The 27240-nt window shown below is 43.5% G+C and overlaps 1 protein-coding gene and 1 long non-coding RNA gene across 4 annotated transcripts in view; one reads left to right on the top strand and one right to left on the bottom strand.

Annotated features, from left to right (window-relative positions):
• The window catches only part of LOC147012109 (uncharacterized), a 47095-nt gene extending 32512 nt beyond the window's left edge, over window positions 1-14583 (bottom strand). The window contains exon 1 of one of the 2 annotated variants that reach the window (XR_015052038.1): window positions 14343-14583. This is a non-coding gene — a long non-coding RNA (uncharacterized LOC147012109). The remainder of the gene's footprint in view (window positions 1-14342) is intronic. The other variant, XR_015052039.1, reaches the window with a different exon arrangement.
• Window positions 14584-14625: 42 nt separating this feature from the next.
• The window catches only part of LRP11 (LDL receptor related protein 11), a 29712-nt gene continuing 17097 nt past the window's right edge, over window positions 14626-27240 (top strand). Inside the window, exon 1 of one of the 2 annotated variants that reach the window (XM_085858389.1) lies at window positions 14626-15851. In XM_085858389.1, coding sequence (XP_085714515.1) covers window positions 14732-15851 — 1120 coding nt within the window. In that variant the 5' untranslated portion in view covers window positions 14626-14731. The remainder of the gene's footprint in view (window positions 15852-27240) is intronic. The other variant, XM_085858388.1, reaches the window with a different exon arrangement.

The following is a 27240-nucleotide window of genomic DNA, read 5'->3' on the forward strand; positions in this document are numbered from 1 at the left end:
CATGGGTCGAAGCACCTGACTCAACATAGGGTATGCTCCCTGAGCCAGCACCCAGGCCCTGAACGTGCTCCCAGTGCAGTCTGAATGTCGGATAACAACGGACTTTCCCCACCAATCACGGGCCCCCTCTCATGCGCCAAAATGCACACCTGGGCCCCGTACCAAACTCCCGGATCGCCCTTCTTGTGACCTCTCCGTGCTGCCCCTGTCTTGCCATGGTCTGACGTGCGGTTGGGGATTGGCGCACAGATTTGAACGAAATAATGGCGCGCATTGCGCAGGTGGTATAGTGTCGAGGGGTTGTGGTTCCGAACCACGGGAGGCATCGTGGTGTGCTTATTAATTATCAATCGCATATTGAATGGCGTGTGTGCTTGCTTGCTTGCTTGTTTTGTAACATGACTAAAAGGACAGGATTAGGGTAGGAATCAGAAAATGAAATAGTTACTGGACCTAACTATGAGACCCACGCAATGCACTTCGTCCCGTTAACCCACTCGACATGACGGGAAGTCTAATTGCACAAAGACTAACGAAATAACTGCCTGGGGATCACTGAATGTTAGGTGCCATTGGCGGTTTTGCAGAACCGCGACTATATATATATATATATATATATATATATATATATATATATATATATATATATATATATATATATATATATATATATATATATATATATATATATACACATATATATTGTTACATATCTGGAAACCATTTGCATTTAACATATAGATGTCCCAAAAGTCAGTTATGTCGTTAAGTATGTGTGTCGTCAGATCACCTTTCTTTTGTCTCGTGGGAGAATTAAAGGCATGCATTGCAATTTCTTTTAGTTAGGTTATTACATCTAACAAGCCATCGAACAACCATCCCATCTGCATGTCCCCTCGGCCCATCACGATCCACCACCAATGAGCTGCCTTCTCGCACCCTGACGTGCCAAGGCAAGATCTCGCGGTTCCGGTTTCTGCGGCTTCAACAGACATTGTAACTCTTTCACGACGACCTTTGCAACATTGATACTGTTGCTCGACAAGAATGAACCCGCGTGGATGAGTGGGTGGGGTTTCCCGGCAGGGGCCGAAATCCCGCTCGGCAAGGGCGAGTCCATGGGAGCTTGCCCAATCAGAGCGGGAATGAGGTCTGTTCGAGCGAGCCCCACCCCGTTGAGGGAGGTCCATAAATTCCCGAGCACTCTCTGTGGCAGTGGTGGTTTTTTGGGGTTGTTATGAAGGGGTTGTTACGAAGGGGTTGTTACGAAGGTTGTTCGGAGGTTTTTGACGGGGTTGTTATTGAACGTGCAGTTCTTTCGAAGCAGAGGGTTGAGCAGAAAGTCGTGAAGGCGGCGAACGTGTCTCTGCTGGCCCTCTCTAAGGAAAGGAAAGAGCGACCCTGACCCCCCTCCATGGACTCCGCTATTCACCACTCGAACTCCGCCATGAACCATGAGTCACACACGTGCGACTGGGGACAAAACCAACGAACTTTGTCGGGTGCCGCAACGCGGAGCACCCCCTTCCTCCGACGGTCAGGTACCCAGCTGGACTCTGAACCACAGTTCATCTCTTTCCTCACTGTGAGGGTCCAATAAAGAACTCTGGGTTTATTTTCATTTGTGTGTGTGTCAGCGTGTCGGCCCGTCTTGTAGGTAGAACTGAATAAGTGTTTTTGGATCATCGATATATTAATACTGAAGGACCAATTTTGTGCTCCTCCTAGCGGTCGCATCACGTTTTTCTCGGTACTGTGACCTGGACTGAAAGAAACTTCGTACCTGGAAGAGTGCATCACACATAGTGACAATAGTCAACTTTCAACTCTGAAGCATCTATATATTAATACTGAAGGACCAATTTTGTGCTCCTCTTTGCGGTCACGTCACATTTTTCTCGGTACTGTGACCTGAGAAGTTTTGACATGGTGTACGTCAAAGTAGACACGTGCACAAATCAGGGGACTTCTTCACAAGGAGTAGTGTACACCAAAAATGTCGTGTACAAGGACGTTTTGTAGGCCTCATTAAGTAAGGCCATGGAGTACATCGACCGGGATCTGGCTCTTACGAGAGCCGCCACTGGTTGTCATATTGGGCTCATGGAACGGAATCCATCTGACGGAGTTTCGGCTAGTTGTAAATATTCCTTGCTTGCATATTCGCGTTAAGTCTTGCCTTTGTCTTTTACTACAAATAAAACTTGTTAGAAATGTTCCCAATCCGTTTCCGTCCCTTCTTGCATTGGTCCAGCATGGTTCGGATCTGAGTTTAGGCGGGGTTTTATCCCCGATAATCCGTTCATTCCAGCCGGCACGGCTTTGGCAGTTTTTGCTCAGCTGCACCCGAACCGGAGTTGGTAGTCGGTAGTTGCAACTCTTCCGCAGTCGCTAGAGTGACCTGGTTCGAGCAAGACGTGCCGAAGGCGTGGTTTCCCCGGTAGTCGAAATCGCATAGTTAATTAGGTAAATTGGTTATAGACAAATAGACCCTGCGCTATGTGGTTGAAATATTGGCAACCAAGGTCGGTTCAGCGACCCGCCACGTCATGGAATTATCCGGAGTGACGGCTGACAACTCCGGGGAGTTTGGTGGGAGACGACGCAAGCTTTCCCCAACAATATATATATATATATATATATATATATATATATATATATATATATATATATATATATATATATATAATAAAAATTAAAGCTATTTTAAAATTAAAGGCTTTTATATTTTTTTGGAGATACGCTGTCGAGGCTTGTATGAGAGCTAACACACAGAAATGCACAACAAGGGGAGCAAGAGACAAGAGGGGTGGGAGAGAGATGGAAAAAACAGTGGGGGACAGAGACATGAGGAGATCTGTGGAAGGAAGAGGGATGGGGCGGGGTACACGGTAAACAAGGTGGATACTGCAGGGACTTTCAGGTCCTTACACGACAGGGACTTTCAGGAAGGAAAACAGGGAATTTGAAGGAGGTAGGTTTGGGGTGGATTAGGGGGGTAGAAAACAAACATCGTGGTTCTGGATGGGAGAAGTTAAAAGATGGTGGTGAACAGCTGTTTTGAAGACCTGGAGGGAAAAGAAGGACTGAAGAGAGTGTGGGAGTTTCTTCCAAAGGTGGGGAAAAAGAGGAATTAAAGAGTGAAGGTGAGCAATGATTCTTGATTTTGGTAGTTTTACCAGAAAGGGGCTGCTGGCGGACCTTGAGTGTCCTGCAGAAATATGGGGGGGGGGGACATATCTCAGACAGAGCAGGGCGGGGGGCGAGGCCGGAGAGAAAACGGTAGAAGACAGAATGGCCACCGATCTGCCTGCGGTAAGATAGTGAGAGGCCCAAAGACTCAGCCTCACCGCAGGAGATACCAATGATCCTTAAATGCCTTTGTTTCCACAGCATGAAGCTGAGAAAGGTTAGAGGTGGGAGCACCTGCCCAGAGGGGAGAGCAGTACAGAATCAGGCTGTGGATGAAAGCTTTGTATGTGGTCAAGAGCTTAGGTGTGCCAAGGAAGGACGTTGCACGATAGAGGATGCCCAGTCGGTGACTGGATTTTGAGGCCAGCTTGGAAATGTGGCTTTCCCAGGAGAGATCATGGCAGATCATGAGACCCAGAAGCTTAAATGAAAGGACTTCTTCAAGAGGATTTTTTATAAAGTAGATGGGGGTTTTTTCCAGTCGGTCCTTTCGGAGAGACATAGTGAGAGTGTGAGATTTGTCAGAGTTGAAAGACATGTTCCACGTGTTGGACCAGCTTGTGATTTTATCCAGATCTGCAGAGTGAAGAAGCTGCTGCTTGCCGATCTGAGGGATGGCAGATGGTACGGCAGAGGGTGGAGTCATCAGTGAAGAGATAAAGAGGATTTTCCAGTCAGAGAGATCATTGATGAAAACCAGAAAAAGATCAGGGCCCAGAACGCTCCCTTGAGGAACTCCAGCCTGGACAGGATGAGGGGGTGAGAGAACTCTATTTAGGGCCACACGTTGGCTGTGACAGGAGAGAAAGTCTGCGAGCCATGAGTGGAGATGGCCTTGGATACCATGGGAAGAGAGTTTGGTGAGCAGGGCAGGGTGCCAGACCGTATTGAAGGCACGCAATATGTCTAGGGAGATGGCTCTGATTTAATGTCTGGCATTGAGGACCTCCATTCATCGTTGGGAGAGCAGAAGCAGCATATCTAGGGTAGAGTTACCTGGTCTGAATTCAAATTGACTATCGAAACCCGTGCACATGCACGGGATAGTAGTACAACATAGCTGGTAGCAGACGACAGACCGTACACGGGGAATGACAAAAAATACGCATTGTGCAAAATGCAAGTGGTACTATGGAACGCCAAGACTTCCCAAACATTGTTGGCATGTCCGCTAAGTGCCACAGCAATTTCATAGGAATCGTGTGACGGCGAGCCGAGTTTTTAGTGTGCAAGCTTGGTATTATAATAGAGATGATCGGAAATCAAGCCATTGGAGAAGAGGAAGGAGTTAATGACTGAAGCGATAATGGATTCCATCACCTTGCTGATGATTGGGAGAAGGCTGATTGGTCTGTAGTTACAGGGATCTGTTTTTGCACCTTTTTTATGCAGGGCAGTGATGTTTGCTGATTTCCAAGCAGATGGCAGATGACCTTGAGCAAATGAGAGGGTGAATAGAACAGAGAGAGGGTGAGCAAGAGCAGCAGCCTCACCGTGTAGGGCAATGTTTTTAGGGCACGTGGGCTGATGCCATCTGGACCGGTTGCAGAATCTGAGTCGTGGTTTCATAGGAAGCTCTCAACCCTCTCAGTAGAAAAGGACACAGAGTCCAGGAACAGCTGGGTGCCACTGGGTAAGGTGGGTACAGAAAGCGATGGGTTTGGGACACAGCCTTTAAAAGCAAACACGGAGTTTATCCATTCAGCCTTTTTGACGTGCCGTGTCAGCTGTGTGGCCATTTGAGGCAAGGGAAGGGATGGAGGGGGAGCATACACCAGAAACAGACTGAACTAGATGCCACCAGGATGTGGAGGAGGGAGATAGGTTTGAGAGTTCAGACTTTAGATAAGAAAGATGTTGTTTTCTGGCTCTCCTAAGGGTAGACACACACTTGTTCTGAGCTTTGTGGCAGGAAATGAGATTGCCTTCAGTTGGATTAGCCTTCCATGAGGCGAAGGCAAGTAGTTCCAGGACAACTGCTTCACCACAAGCTTCAGTGTACCATGGGCAGGAGGAAGGGTAGGACAACTGAAGACAAGAGGGGATAAACCGTGCATGAGAGAGAGCAAGTTTCTATGAAAGAATTCCCAGGACGAGTTGATTTCAGAGGAACTGGAGATGGGAGATCAGTCTAGAACTTTGATGGCTGTTTGAAGTCCCTGCCAGTCAGCCTGAGTGATATGCCAGACTCAACGGCACTGAGGTGGTTCTCTCATAACAGCCAGAGAGATGTCCACTTTGTCAAGCATATGGTCAGATGAACCGATTGGAGCGCAGGAAGAACAGCAGATATTTTCAGGGAAATTGGTCAAAATCAGATCCAGAAGAGATGGAGTACCATTGATTGAGATCCGAGTTGGGAAATTGACAGATTGAGTCAGTCCCAATGAGTCACAAAAGTCTTTTTTGCTGAAGTGCCATGGCAGGTGAAAGAGATACCCACACCGAGCCAACTGGCATGATGACAGTTGAAGTCACCACATATGAGGAAGAAAGAGTTGGGATGAGAGGATAGAAGTTGGCCCATTTTTTCGGAGAGCGAGATGTAAATGGAGTCATTGCTGTTTGGTGGACGGGACAACACACATATAACCATGAGGTGGGAGTGGAGGGGAAGCCATATCAAGAGTTATTCCTGGGGGTGTGGGGGAGGGAGTGCAGTGCATGGTGAGTGAGGAATAGAGTCATTGATGAAGAGAGCAACTCCTCCACCAGGATGAGGCTCAGGTCTGTCATACCGGAGGAGGGAGTAACCAGGGAGAGATACGAGGGAGTCAGAGATGTCTTGAAGGAGGAAAGTTTCTGTTGAGCAGATTATGTCTGATTTGTCAGTGGCAACCTGTATGGAAAGATCTGTCAGGTTTGAGCGAAGGCCCCAGATGTTTAAGGTCCACACTGTTAAGGAAGAGGGAGGGGAGGAGGTTTTGGGTGCAGGGGAGGGGTGGGGAAGGGGAGGGTATGACGATGGAGAAGGGGGGGGTAGGTAAGGAGAGTTGTTGAAAGAGTGTGTAAGATTGCAGAAGAGCTTGGGGAGAGGGCCGGATGAGGAGGAGAAAAGGCTCGGCAGTGATGGGCTGAGGTACAGTGGAGAGTAATAAGAGAGGGGCAGAGGGCAGTTGAAAATTGGAGGAAGGCATGATGAGGTGGAAGAGAGAGGGTGGGTAAAGAGGTACCTTTGTGGATGTGAGGGGAAAACTTTGGGAAGGGGGAGTGAGGGGGTAGATTGGAGGGAGAAGGGTGAGGGGGGGAAGTTGAGGGAGAAGGGTGAGGGGAAAAGCTGAGGGAGAAGGGTGAGGGGAAAAGTTGAGGGAGAAGGGTGAGTAGGGAAAAGTTGAGGGAGAAGGGTGAGTAGGGAAAAGTTGAGGGAGAAGGGTGAGTAGGGAAAGTTGAGGGAGAAGGGTGAGGGGGAAAAGTTGAGGGAGAAGGGTAAGTGGGAAAAGTTGAGGGAGAAGGGTAAGTGGGGAAAGTTAAGGGAGAAGGGTGAGAGGGGAAAGTTGAGGGAGAAGGGTGAGGGGGGAGTTTCTGAGAAAGGTGAGAGGGAAGCTTTGAGGGGGAGGGAAGACGATAAGAGCAGGCCTGGCCAAGGTGCAGGGGGGTCGTGGGAGAGGTAGGGAGGAGGGAACAATGAGACTTGGTAGAGGTATGATTTGAGGGGTTGCAAAGAGGGGGAGGTGTGCTGAGAGGAAGGAAGGAGCATGTTTGTGTTGATGAGTGCACTGATTGAGAGAGTGAGATTTCTGTTGGGTTGGAATGGAGCCCACAGATGTTAGAACACCACATACTTTGGGACAACAGAGGAGGAGATGATACTGAAAGAGAAGACAGTGAAGAGGTGCCAAGAGCAGAGGTAGGATGAGAGGAAAGATTGGAGGGGTAAGGAGAGGGGATTACAGGTGAGGTGTAAGGAGGAGGTACATTTCAATAGATGGGGTGAATTGGCACTGAAGTTGCAAAAAAGGGACGATTGATCTAATGCGAAGAGGCATTACAAACTGGGATTTAAATTTTTAGCCGTGTCTCGCGTAGCGAACACTGGCTCTAAGAAAGCTCTGCGTTGTTGTTGTTGTTGTTGTTGTTGTTGTTGTTGTTGTTGTTGTTGTTGTTGTTGTTCTACTTCTTCTTCTTCTTCTTCTTCTTCTTCTTCTTCTTCTTCTTCTTCTTCTTCTTCAGACAAAACCTTTAGGTCTCAGCTCTTTTTTATTCAGGATCTGGATCTCCTTAAATACTAAACACCTGTACACATCCTCGCATTGAGGGTGCCTTTTGAGAGCGTCTATCATCAACTTTTAAATATATTCGGACATTTGCTTTAAAGTTTTGAAAAGTTCACGTTACTATTTAAAGATTATTCCATTTAATATGTCGTAATTTCGTAAATACACGATTTTCTTGTCATGAACATGAGCCTCCATGACGGGTCTCGCTATTGGCTCCATCAAGGCACGTGACGAAATATCGGAAGTTGTTGTTATTGCCTTTAGGACGCGGCTCTTGGACACATTTGTCCTTGTTTTTTAAAGTTAGAGATGCGATTAAAGACATTACATGAGGGATGCAATGAAGGAGAATTAAGAGAATGGAGAAAAGAAAGAAATGACCAAATATGCAACTCCTCTTCAAATTTAAGTCAATCGGATGAAAATTGAAAATTTTAGAAATTCGGCTGATGTCCTTTTGGCCGATGTCTCGTTGAATTCAGGGACCTGAAATATATATCTTTTTTTTTTTTTTTGTATACCTTGTCGAGGCTCGTATGAGAGATAACACACAACTCACAGCAAGGGGGCATGAGACAAGAGGGGCGGGAGTGGAAAGGACAAAACAGTGGTGAACAGACACATTAGGTGAACTGTGGAAGGGAGAGGGATGGGGATGGGACGGGGAACATGGCGAAGAGAAGATGGACATTACAGGGACTTTCAGGAAGGAAAGCAGGGGAATTGAAGGAAGTGGGCTTGGGTGGATTATCGGGGATAGAAAAGATCGAGGATTTGGATGGGGGAAGATAAGAGGTGGTGGTGAACAGCTGTTTTGAAAGCCTGGAGGGAAGAATGGGAAAGAATAGAGTGAGGAAGTTTATTCCAAAGGTGGGAAAAAAGAGGAATGAAAGAGTGAAGATGAGCAGTGATTCGTGATTTTGGTAGTTTTACCAGAAGGGGGTTGTTGGCGGACCTTGAGCGCCCTGTGGAAATGTGGTGGGGACAAATTGCAGAGAGAGCAGGGGGGGGCAAGGCTGGAGAGGAGTCGGTAGAAGACAGAAAGACCACCGACCAACCTGTGGTGATTGAGTGAGAGGCCCAAAGACTCAGCTTCATTGCGGGAGATGCCGATGATCTTAAATGCCCTGGTTTTGACAGCGTGAAGCCGAGAAAGGTGGGAGGCAGGAGCACCAGTCCAGAGGGGAGAGCAGTCCTCCATCAGGCTACAGACAAAAGCTTTGTAAGTGGTCAGGAGCTCAAGAGGGCCGAGGAAGGACTTTGCACGACGGAGGATTCCCAGTCGGCGACTGGCTTTTGAGGCGAGGTTGGAAATGTGACTTTCCCAGGAAAGGTCATGGCAGATAGTGAGACCTAGAAGCTTGAAAGAAAAGACTTCTTCCAGAGGATTGTTGAGAAAGTGGATGGGGGGGTTTCTAAATGGTCCTTTCGAAGAGACATAGTGAGAGTGTGAGATTTGTCCGGATTGAAAGACATGTTCCACGTGTTGGACCAGTTTGTGATTTTATCCAGATCTGCAGTGAGCGAAGAAGCTGCTGCTTGCTGGTCTGAGGGATGACAGATGGTACGGCAGAGGGTGGAGTCGTCGGCAAAGAGAAATAGAGGGTTTTCCAGAGAGTCGGAGAGATCATTGATGAAAACCAGAAAAAGAACAGGGCCCAGAACGCTACCTTGAGGAACTCCAGCCTTCTTCAAATTTCAAAATCTTCTTCAAATTTCAAGTCAATCGGATGAAAATTGAGGATTTTGGAAATACTACCTTAGTTGTTGACCTTTTGACCTCAAAAATAATAGGCTTCTTCCTGATGACAAACTCTACCACGTGGTGAAGTTTTGTGAAAATCAGTTTTAAATTGTGACCTGTAGGCAACAAACAGACAAACAGACAGACAGACACAGACAGACAGAATAACCAAATCGACTGACCAATATACTTGAAAAATCTTCTATTTGGATGTAACAAAAAGACAAACAGACAAAATGGGGTGAAAACATAACCTCCTCCGGCAGAGGTAAAAAGAAAAACTGGACAAAGAAGGAAAAATGGACCTTATTATGGGTAATGGAATCTGCCAGACGAAAATGCATGAGAGAAGAAAGTGCGAACACCTGGGAACAGATAATCTGAAGATTATGCCCTCATAAAGGTAGTTTTAACAGGAAAGTGAGGGAACCTGAGTATGAAAGCCACCCTCCACGGTATATTCCACAGCAACCCCAGACATCAGGGTGCTTACATGACCTAGTGCCGTAACACCAGCAGTCCAGCGGCCTCGTGGGTGACCCACCCCCAGCCCACTTTAGGGACACCCATCCATGCACAACATGGCACTAAAGCTGACGGAGTATTATTCGCCTGCTGATAGAGCAGCCTCCCAGAACACTACGCCTGGGTTCGGGCTCTTGTACTATCAGGCGGTAAGCGCCTAATTTAATAGGGCAACACTAAACTCAAAGAAAAAACAATATCCTCAAACAGAAAATGTTCACAAAGGAGGAACTAAGAATAAGAGGTGAACAAACTGATGAGGCAATAACAAATGGCTGGTCACCTATAAATGGTGAACCGAAAATGCCACAATTAGACCGGCGGATATACAGCGGATATTCGGGGCCGAATTGTGCACATCATGCTGCAAACATGAAACGTGGCACAATTGTTCCCAATGGTCATATTAATAATTTCAGATATGGAACCACTCGAACAAACTACTTCATCCATACTTTCTGAAAGTGTTTATACGATGTATGGCGATTGCCGATATGGAGCCAGTTTTCAACTTTATTGGCTCAGATGTGATATGTTATCTGGTAATTTTAGACAAATATATGTGTGAAAACACTTGTATGCTGTCATGCATGTGATATGACATTATAATTATTGTATCCCTCATACAATGTAAGATCATATTGTGGATTTGAGGTCGTTCCACCGCATGTGCTGCTGACACGAACAACGTTTTATGATAATTGCTGCAATTTTGATCGCATCCCCTTCAAATTGCAAAGGAAGATGACCTCGGAGTTGTACCAGAAGCCTATTGAAATTGGAAAGAAGTAGTTGATATGATATGTAACATTTTACTTTTGCTTGCAAGTGGATCATTCACCACAATGGATGGCCAAACTCGAGCAACAGATTTCGAACAACCTGGGATAAGCAGACAATCAATGCCACCGATGACCACTGACTGGTGTCTGCATTTTCTGTCAAGAAATGAGGACCGATCCTCTTAAATGTCCAGCTAATTCAAAATGTACTGACTGTAGTGTTGGTTTCAAACCACTAGCTGATAATTTGGTAAAATTCTCTCAACTTGGTGACATTCTCATGTAGTTGAACTTATCAAGACTTGATGAGGGACATGGAATTGACGATTCGCTGAACAAGAACAACGGGTCTTTGCATAAATCGTGTCACTTAAACTTCAACTCATCAAAGCTCAAGAAGGCAGAGAAGAGACGGCGATCATTGGACATTTCTGCCGAAGGTAACCCAAATAAATCTACTAGACGGCACGACAGGTCTTCTACTTGCTTGTCATTCTGCTTATTTTGTGATAAGAAGGGATCACCAGATGAGCTGCACAATACATAAACCTTCCAATTAGACAGTCACGTTCGAAGTTGTATGGAAAAACTTCGAGACAAGAAACTTATTGCCAAACTGCGTGCGGGTGATCGAATTGCACAAGAAGCCAAATATCACCCAGCTTGCTTGACAGATTTCTACAGGAGAGCAATACATCAATACAATGAATATGTGAACACAGACGAGGACAATATGAACTACATTCTAGCATTTGCTGAACCAGCCGAGTACTTGGAAGATTGCAAACAATCAGAACATCTGCTTATGTTCAAGTTAGCAGAACTAACAAAGTTATATAATGATCGGCTGCAGCAGCTTGGTGTGGAAACTGAAGGCAGAGTACACAGTGCAAGGCTGAAGCACAAACTATTGAATCATTTCCATCACTTGAAAGCTCAGAAGGATGGCACGGATGTGCTACTTGTATTTGATAAACACCTGACCAGAATATTGAGAGATGCTTACACTGATAACTTGGATGAAGAAGCAATTCAGCTTGCTAAAGCAGATAAAAATGTTCGTCATGTGTTCAAATATGTTCGACATGCAGTCAAATTTCTCGGGCCCCTTTGCTGAGAATTGCCAAACCAATTCTGTACCGCAATCATCGATTGCCTTCGTATCAAAGATCCTTGAAGGACTACGAGACATCATGTCACGTAACAGTGCGACGAAGCATCCTGTACCCCACCAAAGCTCAGTTGTTCAAATTCAACAGTTCTAAATTCCTATATGAAGGTGTTACTGGTGCGTGTGTCGTTTTGCCCGAATGATTCTGAAACACCTCTGCCACTCCCTTGGTATGTCGATGCATATAAAGACTCGCAAGCCTGACTCGGTTGATTTGCTTCACAATCTTGGACTCTCAATCTCTTACGACACAGTGCTACAGGTATATATGGACCTAACTTACTCAGCATGTACTCGGTATGAAAAGGACAAAGTTGGATGCCCTAACAAACCGAGGGCAGGCCTCCTTAGCACGACCTCAGATGTCGATAACATAGATCATAACCCCAGGTCCACTACTGCACATGATTCATTTCATGGAACTAGGATCTCACCATTTCAACATCCTACAGAGAACAATCCCGGGTACTGAATATATGCATACAAGCCGGTAGGCGACATGGGTGGTCACTATATAATTGCATACTAGTCATACAGTTTTTGACGGATCGGGCTGAAATTTTTTGACAAAGAAGTTGATTATAGTAGGCATAAAAGCGCGGAAGCCGATTTTTGATTTTCGAAAAAATATATGTATAAAAATATTTTCGGATTTTTTTCAAAAATTGCAAAGTCCCATTGCTAGGCAACGGTGGCGTCCATAGCAACGGTGCTCAAAAGCATAGAACTAGATCCTGGAATGAACCTACCAGTCAAGTTTCATCAAAATCGGTTGACTCCTCTGGCTTCCAGAGCTGTCCATTACATACATACAGACAGACGGAAAACCTGAGAATAACGGTCGTCCGGCGACCACCCAACAGTGATGTGTCTAAGATTAATACAAGAAACACCAAAAAAGTTTCCTACCACCTGCCTCAATTATATACCAATGTGCATCCAGTGCTGTTGAGAAACATACACTTTGCTGTTGGATAATTTGTATATATATATATATATATCTATATCTATACTGTATATGTATTTCTGTATATATATATATATATATATATATATATATATATATATATATATATATATATCTATACTGTATATGTATATATGTATTTCTGTATATATATATATATATATATATATATATATATATATATATATATATATATATATATCTATACTGTATATGTATTTCTGTATATATATATATATATATCTATATCTATACTGTATATGTATATATGTATTTCTGTATATATATATATATATATATATATATCTATATATATATGTCTATATATATATATATATATATATATATATACATATACATATACAGTATAGATATAGATATATACAAATACCTATATATATATATATATACATATACAGTATAGATATATATATATATATATACAAATACCTATATGTATATATATATATATATATATATATATATATATATATATATATATATATACAAATACCTATATGTACATATATATATATATATATATATATATATATATATATATATATATATATATATATATATACAGTATAGATATAGACATATATAAATATATATATATATATATATATATATATATATATATATATATATATATGTCTATATCTATATCTATATACATATATATATATATATATATATATATATATATATATATATATATATATATATGTCTAGACATATACAGTATAGATATAGACATATATATATATATATATATATATATATATATACAGTATAGATATAGACATATATATATATATATATATATATATACAGTATAGATATAGACATATATATATATATATATATATATATATATATATATATATATATATAGGTATATATATCTATACTGTATATGTATATATATATATATATATATATATATATATATATATATATATATATAGGTATTTGTATATATCTATATCTATACTGTATATGTATATGTATATGTATATATATATATATATATATATATATATATATATATACATATATATATATATATATATATATATATATATATATATATATATATATATACAGAAATACATATACAGTATAGATATAGATATATATATATATATATATATATATATATATATATATATATATATACAGAAATACATATATACAGAAATATATATATATATATATATATATATATATATATATATATGTCTATATCTATACTGTATATATATATATATATATATATATATATATATATATATATATATATATATATATATATATATGTCTATATCTATACTGTATATATATATATATATATATATATATATATATCTATATATGTCTATATCTATACTGTATATATGTATATATATATATATATATATATATATATATATATATCTATATATATATATATATATATATATCTATACTGTATATGTATATATATATATGTATAGGTATTTGTATATATCTATATCTATACTGTATATGTATATGTATATATATATATATATATGTCTATATCTATACTGTATATGTATGTATATATATATATATATATATATATATATATATATATATATATATATCTATACTGTATATGTATGTATGTATGTATATATATAATGGTGACCATTAGGGGGGGTACCAATTTCGTTGCTATATGTACGTAATAAATCGAAAGCCCGATGTCTTCTCTCACCTCATGTCGAAATGTAGAATAACAATGGCGGTGTAGCCGCTGCACGCCACAGAAGGGTTGTAATTCCACACACACCTTTCAGTGAAATCGTTTCCCCGCCATTGATGAACATTGTATCGTTGAGGCGTTTGCACCTGGAATATAAGTTCCACGTTCACGTAAATCAGGTTTTTTGCTTCATACATGTCACGTCAACGAAATTTACAACACAGGAGAAATTTGTGTGTTGATGTGAAAGTGAAAACACCTCCCACACATTGATTCACCCTCTCTCCGCCCTCTCTCGCGAACGGCATTCGCTGCAGTGATGTCACCACGTAAAATCTCTGCTTGATGTGGTCGTCTTGCTCTTTTTTATCGTGATAGCACCGCCGAGGCGAGCACGGGTCATGGCAGGGAGGACGTTAGGTCGGTGTCGCACCCTGACCCTGACCCTGACCCTGTGGTCGTCACTGCTGTTGCTTCTCCTTGTGGAGGCGCAGCCCATCGGGTCGCGCAGCTCGTGCTCGCATCGCGTCGTCTCGGTGCGACCGAGCACCATCGTGCGACCCGAGGCGTCGCTCGCTGCCGGAGCCGAACTGCTCGCCGCTCCCCGGGGTCTCCGCTCGCCGGTGGAGTGCGTGGCCGCGTGCTGCGAGGCCCCTCGTTGCCGCCTGGCCCTTCTCCGGACCGAGTCCCGTCGATGTTACCTGTTCGCGTGCCCCCCGCGACGCCGTGAGTATCCGGACGGTGCGACCACGTGCGAGTTCTCACCGCACGAAGGGTACACGAGCTTCGTGGTCCGCGGGGAAGCGCAGGACCTGGGTAAGAGGACCGTGGGTTTCACGGGGCCAAAGGGGTCGTACAGAGATGGAGATCGGCTCCGTTCAGATAACATGGTCAACGATTGGTTGTACGGGTCGCTAAGTGAAGATGGTGATCGATACAGATATGATGATAGGGGGAGTGGTAGGGACAGAGATAGGAATAGACTTTGGAGGGTTGAGGATGACGAACAGCATCCAGTCGGCTCGATGGATGATCGAAATGGAGATTCCCATGGAATCGGCGATCGAGGCCGGGACCGAGACCGACAAGATCGAGTGGGTGCGTCTCACAGACTGTTGGGGTTGGAGGACAACCAGTCAACCAGAGAAGATGAGAGGGACAAGTCGGATAGACATGATTGGAATTCGGGGGATGAAACTCACGGCCGGAGAAAAGCAACGACTGGGATGTCTGGGTACGATGGTGACCATTTCAAAGACATGGTTGAAGATTGGAGACACGGTACCTTTGCGAGTCAAGAGTCGGGTGGAAAAGCATGGCTTGGAGACACAGACGAGGAACATGACGGGCAGAACGCCACGGCGATTGAAATTGCTGAAGATGTAAGCCCAGCAGTGAGTCCCTCCCCCAAGAAGATCACTGAACTGAGATCTGTGTCAGCCCGGCCACAGCACGGGGTTCCGACGTCAGACGGACCCAACATCACCAAGGTCATCGGTATCACGGTGTCGGGGATAGAAGGTGAGACCTGTTCTCCGAACTCATTTGTGCATTTTTCGAACGACGTACAGCAGCTGAGGTTGGAATGATGAATCTAGTTTGTAATCATCAATCTAGTTTGTAATCATGCATCGAGTTTGTAATCATGCATCGAGTTTGTAATCATGCATCGATTTTGTAATCATCAATCTAGTTTGTAAGCATGCATCAACTTTGTAATCATCAATCTAGTTTGTAATCATGCATCGAGTTTGTAATCATCAATCTCGTTTATAATAGTGAATCTTGTTTGTAATCATGCATCGAGTTTGTAATCGTGAATCTAGTTTGTAATCGTGAATCTAGTTTGTAATCATGCATCGAGTTTGTAATCATGAATCTAGTTTGTAATCCTCAATCTAGTTTGTAATCATGCATCGAGTTTGTAATCATCAATCTAGTTTGTAATCATGCATCAACTTTGTAATCATCAATCTAGTTTGTAATCATGCATCGAGTTTGTAATCATCAATCTCGTTTATAATAGTGAATCTAGTTTGAAATCATGCATCGAGTTTGTAATCATCAATCTAGTTTATAATCATGAATCTTGCTTGAAATCGTCAATCTAGTTTGTCATCATGCATCGAGTTTGTAATCTTGCATCGAGTTTGCAATCATGCATCTAGTTTGTAATCATCAATCTAGTTTGTCATCATGCATCAAGTTTGTAATCATCAATCTAGTTTGTAATCATGCATCGAGTTTGTAATCACGTATCTAGTTTATAATCATGAATCTAGTTTGTAATCACGTATCCAAGGCTGTAATCATGCATCTAGTGTATAATCATGCATCGAGTTTGTAATCATGAATCTAGGTATGTTTCTGAGGCTTTTACTCCTTGTGCCAATGATTTTAAACCACATTCGTTTATTTTATCCACATTTATGATTTCATCTTTTATCTGTGTGTCTGTGACTCTGATACCGTCCGTCCGAAAGGACAACTCTTGTATGAAAAACACCACCATCGATATATTAATACTGAAGGACCAATTTTGTGCTCCTCCAAGCGGTCGCGTCACGTTTTTCTCGGTAATGTGACCTGGACTGAAAGAAACTTCGTACCTGTAAGAGTGCATCGCACATAGTGGCAATAGTCAAACTTCAACTCTGAAGCAGAATAAACACTTTTCGTTTTACATTCGTTTACATGGCGACGTGTGACATCACTGCTGAGAGGCGTCAGGACGTCATGGCATCATCGGTTATTCGCTGACGCCATTACGTCCTTCGTCAGAACGTTACTGCTGAGAGGTGTAATTACTAATTCCACTCCTCGAAAATAGCGTCTGCAATGTAAAATCCTTTTCTGCACATGGTGACTACCTCAGAATGTGAATTTGACACAAAAAATGTTACAAGAAACATTGTACAGTAGACACCGCTTTATAAATCCACCATGGGACCACGACGTTTGGATTTATTAACCGGAGAACCTATTTGCAGCCACCTCCTGGATAGATAAGACAAAAAGCGAATGTCGTTAAACACTGCTTTATGCTACAAAAAACATTGATTGATCAAACGGTGACAAGGGGATTGTTCAAAAGAATCTCTCCAAGGTCGCTTGCTTGGGAGGGAAGGTTTTGCGCAAATGTTCCTTTATTGAATCCGTCACGTGGCGGAAATCGGGATGGGCAAAACCTGAGAGCTGCATCCCCTATCCAATTTGGCGAGTGCCGTCCGCATCTCTGCCGCTGTTGGCATCGGCTCGGGTTCGTCGTCGCTTTCTTCCCTTGGCTATTGGGATTCGGGGTCGGAGGGATTCGAGCGGCGGCGGGATTCGAAGTTCGGCACCAGTTGCTGTTGTTGTTTTTTTTTTTTTTCACTCTGTGGCAGCGCATACTACATCAAGCTTAGGTTGAGACCGCGCACGTGCCAAGCAGGTGGATTTATTAAACGGTGGATTTCTCGATGTAAAATTCAGTTCCAACTCATTTTGGTCACAATCAGCGGCTGGATTTCATAACCGTGGATTTATAAAGTGGCATCTACTGTATCTTCTATCTATCTATCTTCTATATTGTTATGGCTGTGGAAATTCACAATACACCATAAAGGGTCCTCAGGTGAGATATATCGGTAAGTTCATGTGCAGTTAGCCCAAACCCGTTGTTTAGAGGGAATATGTGTGATTCATTTGGGCTGCGACTCTTTGAGATAGTCGTCTTTCTTTTTCTGTCGTTATTTTGGTGCAAGAACAACAATGAACATCGCCACAACCAACATCTCAACGATCACGCCATTCACTACATGACGCCAACAATCACGCCATTCACACCACGACGCCACCTTCCACAACTACGCCACCACCATCTTCGCCACTCACCATTCAACGAGCACCGTGCGGTCACGATCTCCGCGGGACGGATGAAAGAAGCGGAGTGGCAGCAGCAACAAGGGTGCGAAGGGGCATCTCCCGCCCAAAGCTCCCGCTTAAATATCTCCAGCCCGAATCTTCCTTCCCTCGTTGTACGGCGCGTGGAGAAGAAAACCAACAACGCCTGTGGGGTTTCCCACCATTTTTCCCCGCGCTTGGTGAGAAAGGGGGAGGGGTGGCGCGTCCTCTCCCGATTGGCGGATGTGTGGTGTGACGCGGCCGGGGGAGAGGAACGCCCCTCTTCGAGGCATTTTCTGGAAGCGTCTCGAAGGAAGGAGGAGCCAAGAACAGGGTGGGGCGCGGGGCAGAGCGAAGGGCGGAGCCCGACCCTACAAAAGGGTGGGCGTGGAGAGTCCCTGTTCCCTTGTCCATGAAGGAGAATTGTGGAGAGTCGCTGGTCAGTTGTCCCTGTTTCCTTGTCCCTGAATGAGAATTGTGGAGAGTCGCTGGTCGGTTGTCCCTGGTCCCTTTTGTCCCTGGATGAGAATTGTTGGAGAGTCCTTGCTCTTGGTTCGTTCGTTCGGATAAAGAGGTTGAGGTTCTGTTCGTTTGTTCGGGTCGGGCGGACGACACGTGCAGGCGCGAGGCATGAGCCCAGTGGACCACGCCGGAGGGACTCTGAGTTATGGTCGCCAAGGACTCGACATGCTCAGGGAAGTCGCGACTTCCATTTATTTTGGGTTCTATGTAAACGTGTGTGTGTGGCGCCAGTCTGGTGAAGTAGAACTGTTTTAAGTGTTGCCGTGTGAATTGCATTATTCGGTTGTAGATCTGCGTGTGTCCCTTCACTTGCTTTTATTGTGTTTTCTTGCTTGACTGTAATATACGTGCCTTCCGTGCTTCTGTAATAAATGTGCTTGTCCGATTGTTCCCCGTTTTGCTTCGTCTTTTCCTTTTATTGAATCTCCATCTTGCATCACGTAAGGGATTAATAGTGGGTTTTAGCACCCGGTAAATAATCTGAACTGTCAAGGTCGACGATAACTCCGCTCGGTTATCCCTGTAGCACAGAACGAGCCGCTTAAGCGGTTCGTGTCCAGAGTCGACCTGTGGCATGGTACAACTCCTCGGTACGCTATCCACACGGGTACTTCGGTAAATCGACCATTCGGCGGTCAGACCCTATTTCACGCGGGTAGAATGTGGACTGAGTTGTGGTGAGGTTAAACCCCCACCCGTGACTAGCTCCCGGCGTTGTTCCGAGAGGGTCACGACTGAATTGCACGTTTGGTGGGCGAAGCGGCCGCTATTGGTTAAAAGCGGTCGTTCGCACGCCGGCGGGGCGTGAATTCGTAACAATATATTAATACTGAAGGACCAATGTTGTGATCTTCCTAGCGGTTGTGTCTTGTTTTTCTCGGTACTGTGATCTGGACTGAAAGAAACTTCGTACCTGTAAGAGTGCATCGCATATAGTGGCAATAGTCAAACTTCAAATCTGAAGCAGAATAAACACTTTTCGTTGAGATGGGGGTGAGGAGTGAAGAGACGAGGGTGGGGGATGAAAAGACGGGGGCAGGGAGTGAAGAGGCGGGGGGCAAGGTAAGCAATTTTTTGGACAGAGGTAAGCAAATTTAAAGCGGGAGACGGGGAAATGGGGCGGGGGCTGGGTTGAATTTGGCGGAGTTGAGTGTGAGTGGTGGACAGGGGGGTGGGGGCCCGGGGGCAAGTGGGGCGGGGAATCAAGAGACGGGGGGCGGGGAGTGAAGAGGCGGGGCCGGGGTAATTACATTTTTGGGCGGGGGTAAGCAAATTGAATGGGGCAGGGGCGGGGGATGAGTAGGCGGGGGCAAGCACACCCTGTCCAGTCCATGTCCCTCGAGTGTGTGTGAGCTGGTGAGGGTGGTTGAATGAACGGAATCTGTCTGTGAAGGGGTTTCAGCTAGTTTGAATGAATCCTGAAGACTGCCGGATTATTGTCCCCTCTGATGTCGTGCCTGCCAAGTGTCTACCATGATGCTCTGTGAAGGGCTAACCTGCTACAGCAACTTGTCAGATTTATTTTACCAAAAATCGATTAAGTTTGGGTGTTAATGTACCTGCAGCTGAGCTTTTGTGTTGTGTTGTCGTGGTTATGTTGCCTCACCAGAGGAAAGGGTACTGTATTGCATTTGGGTCTGTTTGTCAGAGGGTACTTACTGTATTGCATTGAAAATTTTCATTGTATGTCAGTCTGTCTCATTTGTTTGTATGTTTGTCTCTTTGTCTGTGAGTGCGATAACTCGCGAACACTTTCAGCTCCTGTATATTCGGCAAACTTTACCAGAGGATTCCGAAGGACAAAAGTGAGGCTGTCAATGTTTTTTGACTATATATGTCAAAGGTCAAGGTGACAGTGACATAATTTGTATGATTTTCATCATACCTGTAAGGCTACCACCTGACGCCTTCTTGTTTGTTTGTCTGTCCATACACAACGTGAGTACGTCTATTATGTACATATTATTGGAATGTGAGTACGTCTATTAATTACGTACTATTGGAACATGAGCAGTTTCGTTATTTATATATAATCTATTTAATAAAACTGAAAAACATGGTTTGTCTCAACTGAACCGTGTTGTGTACCGTATAGTGCAACTCAGTGGTTGTCGGAAATTGTATTTCCGCACTGGAGAAAGGACCTGATTATACTTACTGATGCTGAGGGTTGGTGAGCTATCGCTGGCACAATGGCCAAATTCCAAATTCCTGCCCTCAACTACAGAGGGCATTGCATCAGCGGAGCAGCTATTGCCTCAGTCAATGATGCTACCCCACAGCCTTGAGCTGCATATGAAAGCTACTGCTGCTTCCTATCTGCTAACTGGATTCCTTCAAGATCTTCTGGATTAATTCAATAGTATGGAGAAATTACTGATGATTACACTTTACGTGCTAATGCTTACACGTTATGGATGATTTCAACAAATTTCACAACACCAAACAAGTCCAGCCGAGGGTCTGCCATCCCTGATTGCTCTTTCTTGTTGAAGCTGTTTTCAACCGTCCAATTTCCGAATTGTACAACCTCTGCTGATCCTGAAGGTGAGTAAGTACAACGGTTTTGCTCTTCCGTCGAGGCTGAGGTTTGACAAAGATACTCAGACATTGTAGACCTCTTCACTCTCTGCAGATCTGGATAAAACAACAAGCTAGTCCAACACGTGGAACATGTCTTTCCATCGTGACAAATCTCACACTCTCACTATGTCTCTCTGAAAGGACCGTCTGGAACCCTCCCACCCCCATCTACTTTCTCAACAATCCTCTTGAAGAAGTCCTTTCATTCAAGCTTCTGGGTCTGACTATCTGCCATGGGAAAGCCCAATTTCCAAGCTGGCCTTCAAAGCCAGTCGCCGACTGGGCATCCTCCATCATGCAAAGTCTTTCCTTGGCACACCTGAACTCCTGACCACATACAAAGCTTTCATCCGCAGCCTGATGGAGTACTGCTTTCCCCTATGGGCTGGTGCTCCCGCCTCCCACCTTTCTCAGCTTCACGCTGTGGAAACCAAGGCATTTAGGATCATTGGTGTCTCCCACAATGAGGCTGAGCCCTTGGGACTCTCACTCTCCCACCGCAGGCAGGTCGGTGGTCTTTCTGTCTTCTACCATCTCCTCTCCGGCCTGCTCCCCCTTGCTCTGTCTGAGATGTCCCCCCCCCCATATTTCTGCAGGGCATTTAAGGTCTGCCAGCAACCCCCTTCTGGTAAAAGTACCAAAATAAAGAATCACTGCTCACCTTCACTCTTTCATTCCTCTTTTTCCCCCACCTTTGGAACAAACTCCCACACTCTCTTCAATCCCTCTTTTCCCTCCAGGTCTTCAAAACAGCTGTTCACCACCATCTCTTATCTTCCCCTGTCCAAAACCACGATCTTTTCTACCCCCACTAATCCACCCCAAACCCACCTCCTTCAAATTCCCTGCTTTCCTTCCTGAAAGTCCCTGTCATGTAAGGACCTGAAAGTCCCTGTCGTGTCCATCTTGTTTACCCCGTGTTCCCCGCCCCATCCCTCTCCCTCCACAGATCTCCTCATGCCTTTGTTCCACACTTTTTTCCTTCCCTCCCCCCCCCGCCTTTTTATCTCCTGCTTCCCTTGTATGTTCTGTGTGTTAGCTCTTTATACGAGTCTCGACGGTGTATCCAAAACAAAACAAAAACAAAAATGCAGTTAGAATGGTATCTTGTATGAAAAAATGGAATTATTTTATCATCTCACTTATGCAGAAAATATTTATGGGTTGGGCAGACAAAGATCAGTTTATTGGGAAGGATGATAAATGCATCTTTGATTTGTTGGTCAAGGAACCTGAATTGTATGCAAGTATTTGGTCTTATGTGCCTGGTGTTGGAATAATGGCTGGAGTGGTGGGCTTGGGATCCTCGGGTCCTGAGTTCAAATCTTGCTTGGCTGTTCAATTAATACCAGGTGCGGTTGACTCAGGCTGTCATCCTTCTGAGGTCGGCAAAATGAGTATCGCCTTGCCAGGATGATTGAGCCATTCGAGTATCCTGCGTCGGAGTGGTGACCCATCCAGGATTGTGCCCAATAGCCCAGGAGACCGCTTCAGCAGCACCAACACTCTGTACAGAGTATGGTCCCAATGGATTGTTGATTGCTGAAGAGGACGGAGGTGTGGATGCTGACAGGGCTCATAGGGATCTCTCTCAGGAAAACTAAGAGAAATGTTGATTATAAGGTTTGCAGGAGTCAGGGATGTTACACAGGAGCCTTGTCTGCAATGGTTGGGTGATGTGCTCAGGCAGGTCATTCATATGGATGCAGTTGGCAGGAGGAGAAGCTACAGAACAAAACTGAGGTGGAAGGAGGTGGTTGAGTGGGATTTGAGAGAGGTGGAGGTGCAGAGAAGATGCTTGGGATAGATTAGGTGTGAAGAGTAAAAACTAGTGTGGCTCACCCCACAAGAAGTTGAGATTCATTTGGGCCACAAAAATAGTAGTAGTAGTTGATTAAGTTTATCATTGCCCACTCTCCGACTTCATAGGCCATTGGTCTACAAACTGACAGTCAACTTGTACATCAACTTTGTTGCTAAGACAGGACCATACACTTTGTATATGAGGGGAACTGCCAGGAAGTGTTTCGCATGTTTTCTTTATCGCACTGCCAATAATGAAACCAAAGGTTTGTCAGTTATTCAGGTACAAGCAGCGACACGTGCAATCACTTCACCACATTCCACAGAGCACTTTTCCCACAACAAGTTATTTCATTGTTCCATGTCTGTGTATGTATATCTGTATATATAGCCAATAATGCATTCAGGGTGTCTATTGGCTTGAGGAAGCTCACTGGGAAGCTGGTGAAATGTCGCCTGAGACAGGATCTGCTCTTGCTTGTTACCTCCGCCACCGAAGGTGAAGGAGGTTGTTTTCACCCCTTTCTGTCTGTTTGTCTCTGTACAGGATATCTCAAAAAGTTATGGATGGATTTTTTTGTGCACAGGTTCGCTGTGTGACAAGGACGACCTGGTTAGATTTTGGTGAAGATCCGGATCCGGATCTGGATACGAGAATTATTTAATTTTGAAAGTGATTCTTCACCATTGAGAGATTAGGCCAAAAATGATATCGTGCTGTGTAGCATGATATTTCAAAAATGTATTGGGCCCGATATGTTCTCGGGGATCAGGCATTGCGTGGCGGAGGTATATGCTCCACCGAGTGCCCTTCTAGTTTATTAGTTGATTAGCAGAGTAGATCTAGTTACTTTCTGGCTGGATGTGCATTTATTCCCATTTAAAATGTATAATCTCAACCACCCCAATATTATATCATATATATATATATATATATATATATATATATATATATATATATATATATATATATATATATATGGTGGTCCAAAAAAGTCGAAAAAAATAGAATGTTGCTCCACAAGCTTAAAATTATTCCACTATGATGCAATAACGCGCATAAAAAATTTAAGTTGATCAGAGGTGATTTAGAGATCGCTCCATATGACGACTTTTAGTTTCATGAGTTGGTTAAATTAGTTTCATGATAAATCTTGTTTTAGGTCATATTTTCGAAATGGTAGTGAATTCAATGTCGGTGCAGTCATTTCTTAGAGTAAATCGACCCCATAGAGTTCGAAAGTGCACTCCATTTCCACCTCGGACATCCAGAAGTACCCGTAATCGTACCTGATCATACCCTAATTTATTCAAGTCATGAGACTAAAAGTCGTCATATGGAGCGGCCTCTAAATCACCTCCGATCAAGCAAAAAAAAAATTATGCGCGTTGTTGGATCATATTAGAATAATTTTAAGCTTGTGGAGCAACATTCTATTTTTTTCAACTTTTTTGGACCACCCCAAAATAAATAAATATATATATATATATATATATATATATATATATATATATATATATATATATATATATATATATATATATGCATACACATGGTGTGTCAATTAAAGGTTAACCGCTTCAAATGACCTTTGTGCTTTTAGTCATTACCTTAATTTTTTTGTGTTGCAGGAGTGATCAATGATCTTTGGAGAAGTCATTCAACCGTAACCAAAGTATTCGATGCAAAAAATGACGTTTTCTCTGGAGCAAAGAGTAAACATTGTCACGTGGTATTTTGAGACCAAATTAATTTCTTCCGTCCAGACGAGGTTCTGCACTAAATATGGAGTGCATCCCAGAAACAAGCCAAGCAAGCCACCGATTTGGAAACTTGTGAAAAAGTTCAAAAGTGAAGGGACGATTCTCAACATTAACAAGGGAAGGTCCGGTCGCCCAAGAAGTGTACGGTGTGAAGGAAACATGGAACGAGTTCGTGAGTCAGTCGTGCAAAGTCCGAAGAAATCGCATCGACAAAGATCGGCTGAACTGGGTCTCACTCCCAGCAGTATCAGAAGAATAATGAAACAAGATTTAAAACCTCTTTCCTTACCACATCACAATAGGCCCATAAATTGACCGATGGGGATAAAGCAGCACGAGTCGCTGTGTGTGAGATGCTGCAGAAGAATATGGAGGCAAACCCAAACTGGATCCATGACGTGTGGTTTAGTGATGAGGCACACTTTCACGTCAATGGTGCTGTCAATTCACACAACATTTTCTGTGGAAGTCAACGCCCAGGTGAGGTTGAAGAGAAGTCGCTTAAGGGCCAGAAAGTCACTGCTTTTGTGGCTGTCAGCTACAGAGGTGTGTTTGGGCCGCATCGGTTTGAAGACAAAAATGGAACAATGGTTAACATCAATAAAGAACGATACCGGTCGATTGTCAATGCATTTTACGAAGACTTGAAACAATCGATAAGCACTGCAGCCCTCTGGCGACAGTGGTTCATGCAAGACTGTGCTACCCCGCATACAGCCAATGAAACTATTGCCTTTCTGTATCAAAAATTCGGACGAGTTCTCAGTTTGCGTATGGGGAAAATGAATGGTCTCCACACAGCCCCGACCTCAATCTGCTGGATTTTTTTTTCCTCTGGGGAGCTTGTAAGGATAACGTCTACAAGAACACCTCAGATCTGAACCTGATCTAAAGGTAGCAGTCGAGGCTAATGTGCAGACAGTAACCATTAAAACTTGCAGAAACATCACTGAAAGCTTCACAATTTGTGTGAATGCATAGGGGTGCTCACATTGAACACCTCAACTATAATCGAGCATTAATGCATAACGAGCCAAACCCATGCGGAGCGCGAACTTTATAAAGTGAGGGTTCGTTAGGACGGCAATATATCTGGTGTTCACAATGTGATTTATATAATTTCTTTAGATACAATGTTTCTTGTTACATTTTTTGTGTCAAATTCACCTTCTGAGGTAGTCAGCATGTGCAGAGGAGGGTTTTACATTGCGGACGCTGTTTTCTCGGAGTGGCATTACGCCTCTCAGCGGTGACGGTCTGTCGACGACAGACCTAATGACGTCAGTGAATGACCGATGATGCCATGACGTCATTACGCCTCAGCGGTGACGTCACACGTCGCCATGCAAACAAATGTAAAAATTAGAAAAGGGCCAAAGATACCCAAACCTGTCCGTCTGGCACGACCTCACATAGCCTATGCTGTTCATTAGACCACAGAGCACCCGCATGCCGAAAGTGGCTACAATCCGTCCGGCAGTTTCGGAGGGGATATGTCCACAAAATATGGCTTTGCATATTAATATAATAATGAGTTTCATTTCTTCATGATTTGGTTTTCATTTTCTGAATTTATTTTTTCTTTTATGACTCAATGTTTTGGTTAACAAAGTTTTGATGTTAATAAAGTTTTTGGTTAATAAACCTTTTATTGACACATCTGCATATATATATATATATATATATATATATATATATATATATATATATATATATATATATATATATATATATATATACATACATATGTTGAATAAGATTGGGGCAGTAGGGATTATACATTTTTAAAGAAGAAGAAGGCGCTTCCAACCAAAAGTAAACAACTAGATTGACTCCGCTAATTTGAGCAGAAAAGCAAGAGCAGACCCGGTCTCAGGCGACATCTCACCTGAGGAAGCTGGCTGGCTTCCTCAGGCACAATAGACGTGCCTGAGGGTGAAATGTCGCCTGAGACAGGACCTGCTCTTGCTTGTTTATTAGTAGATTAGCAGAGTAGATCTAGTATTATGAAAGCTTGGTCTATTGTGCCTGAAGAAGCTTGCTATGAAGCTGGTGAAACATTGCCTGAGACCAGCTCTGCTCTTGCTTTTTTGCTCAAATTAGCAGAGTCGATCTAGTTTTTTTTGCTTTTGGTTCGAAGAACCTTCTTCTTCTTTAAAGAAAAACAAAAAAAACATATATTTACATATATAATATATTGTTGCGGACCCGGGGTCGGGGTGAGAAGACTACGAGGTGGGGGGAAGCTACCTCGGGTTCCCACCAGACTCTCCGGAATCGTAAGCCGTCGCACACAGATAACTCCGTGACGCAGCGGGTTGCTAATTGACCTTGAACGCCAATAATTCAACCACGT

Source organism: Eptatretus burgeri, chromosome 15, assembly GCF_056783735.1.
Source record: "Eptatretus burgeri isolate ZD-2024b chromosome 15, Ebu_testis_v1, whole genome shotgun sequence".
In the NCBI taxonomy this organism is placed as follows: Eukaryota; Metazoa; Chordata; class Myxini; order Myxiniformes; family Myxinidae; genus Eptatretus; species Eptatretus burgeri.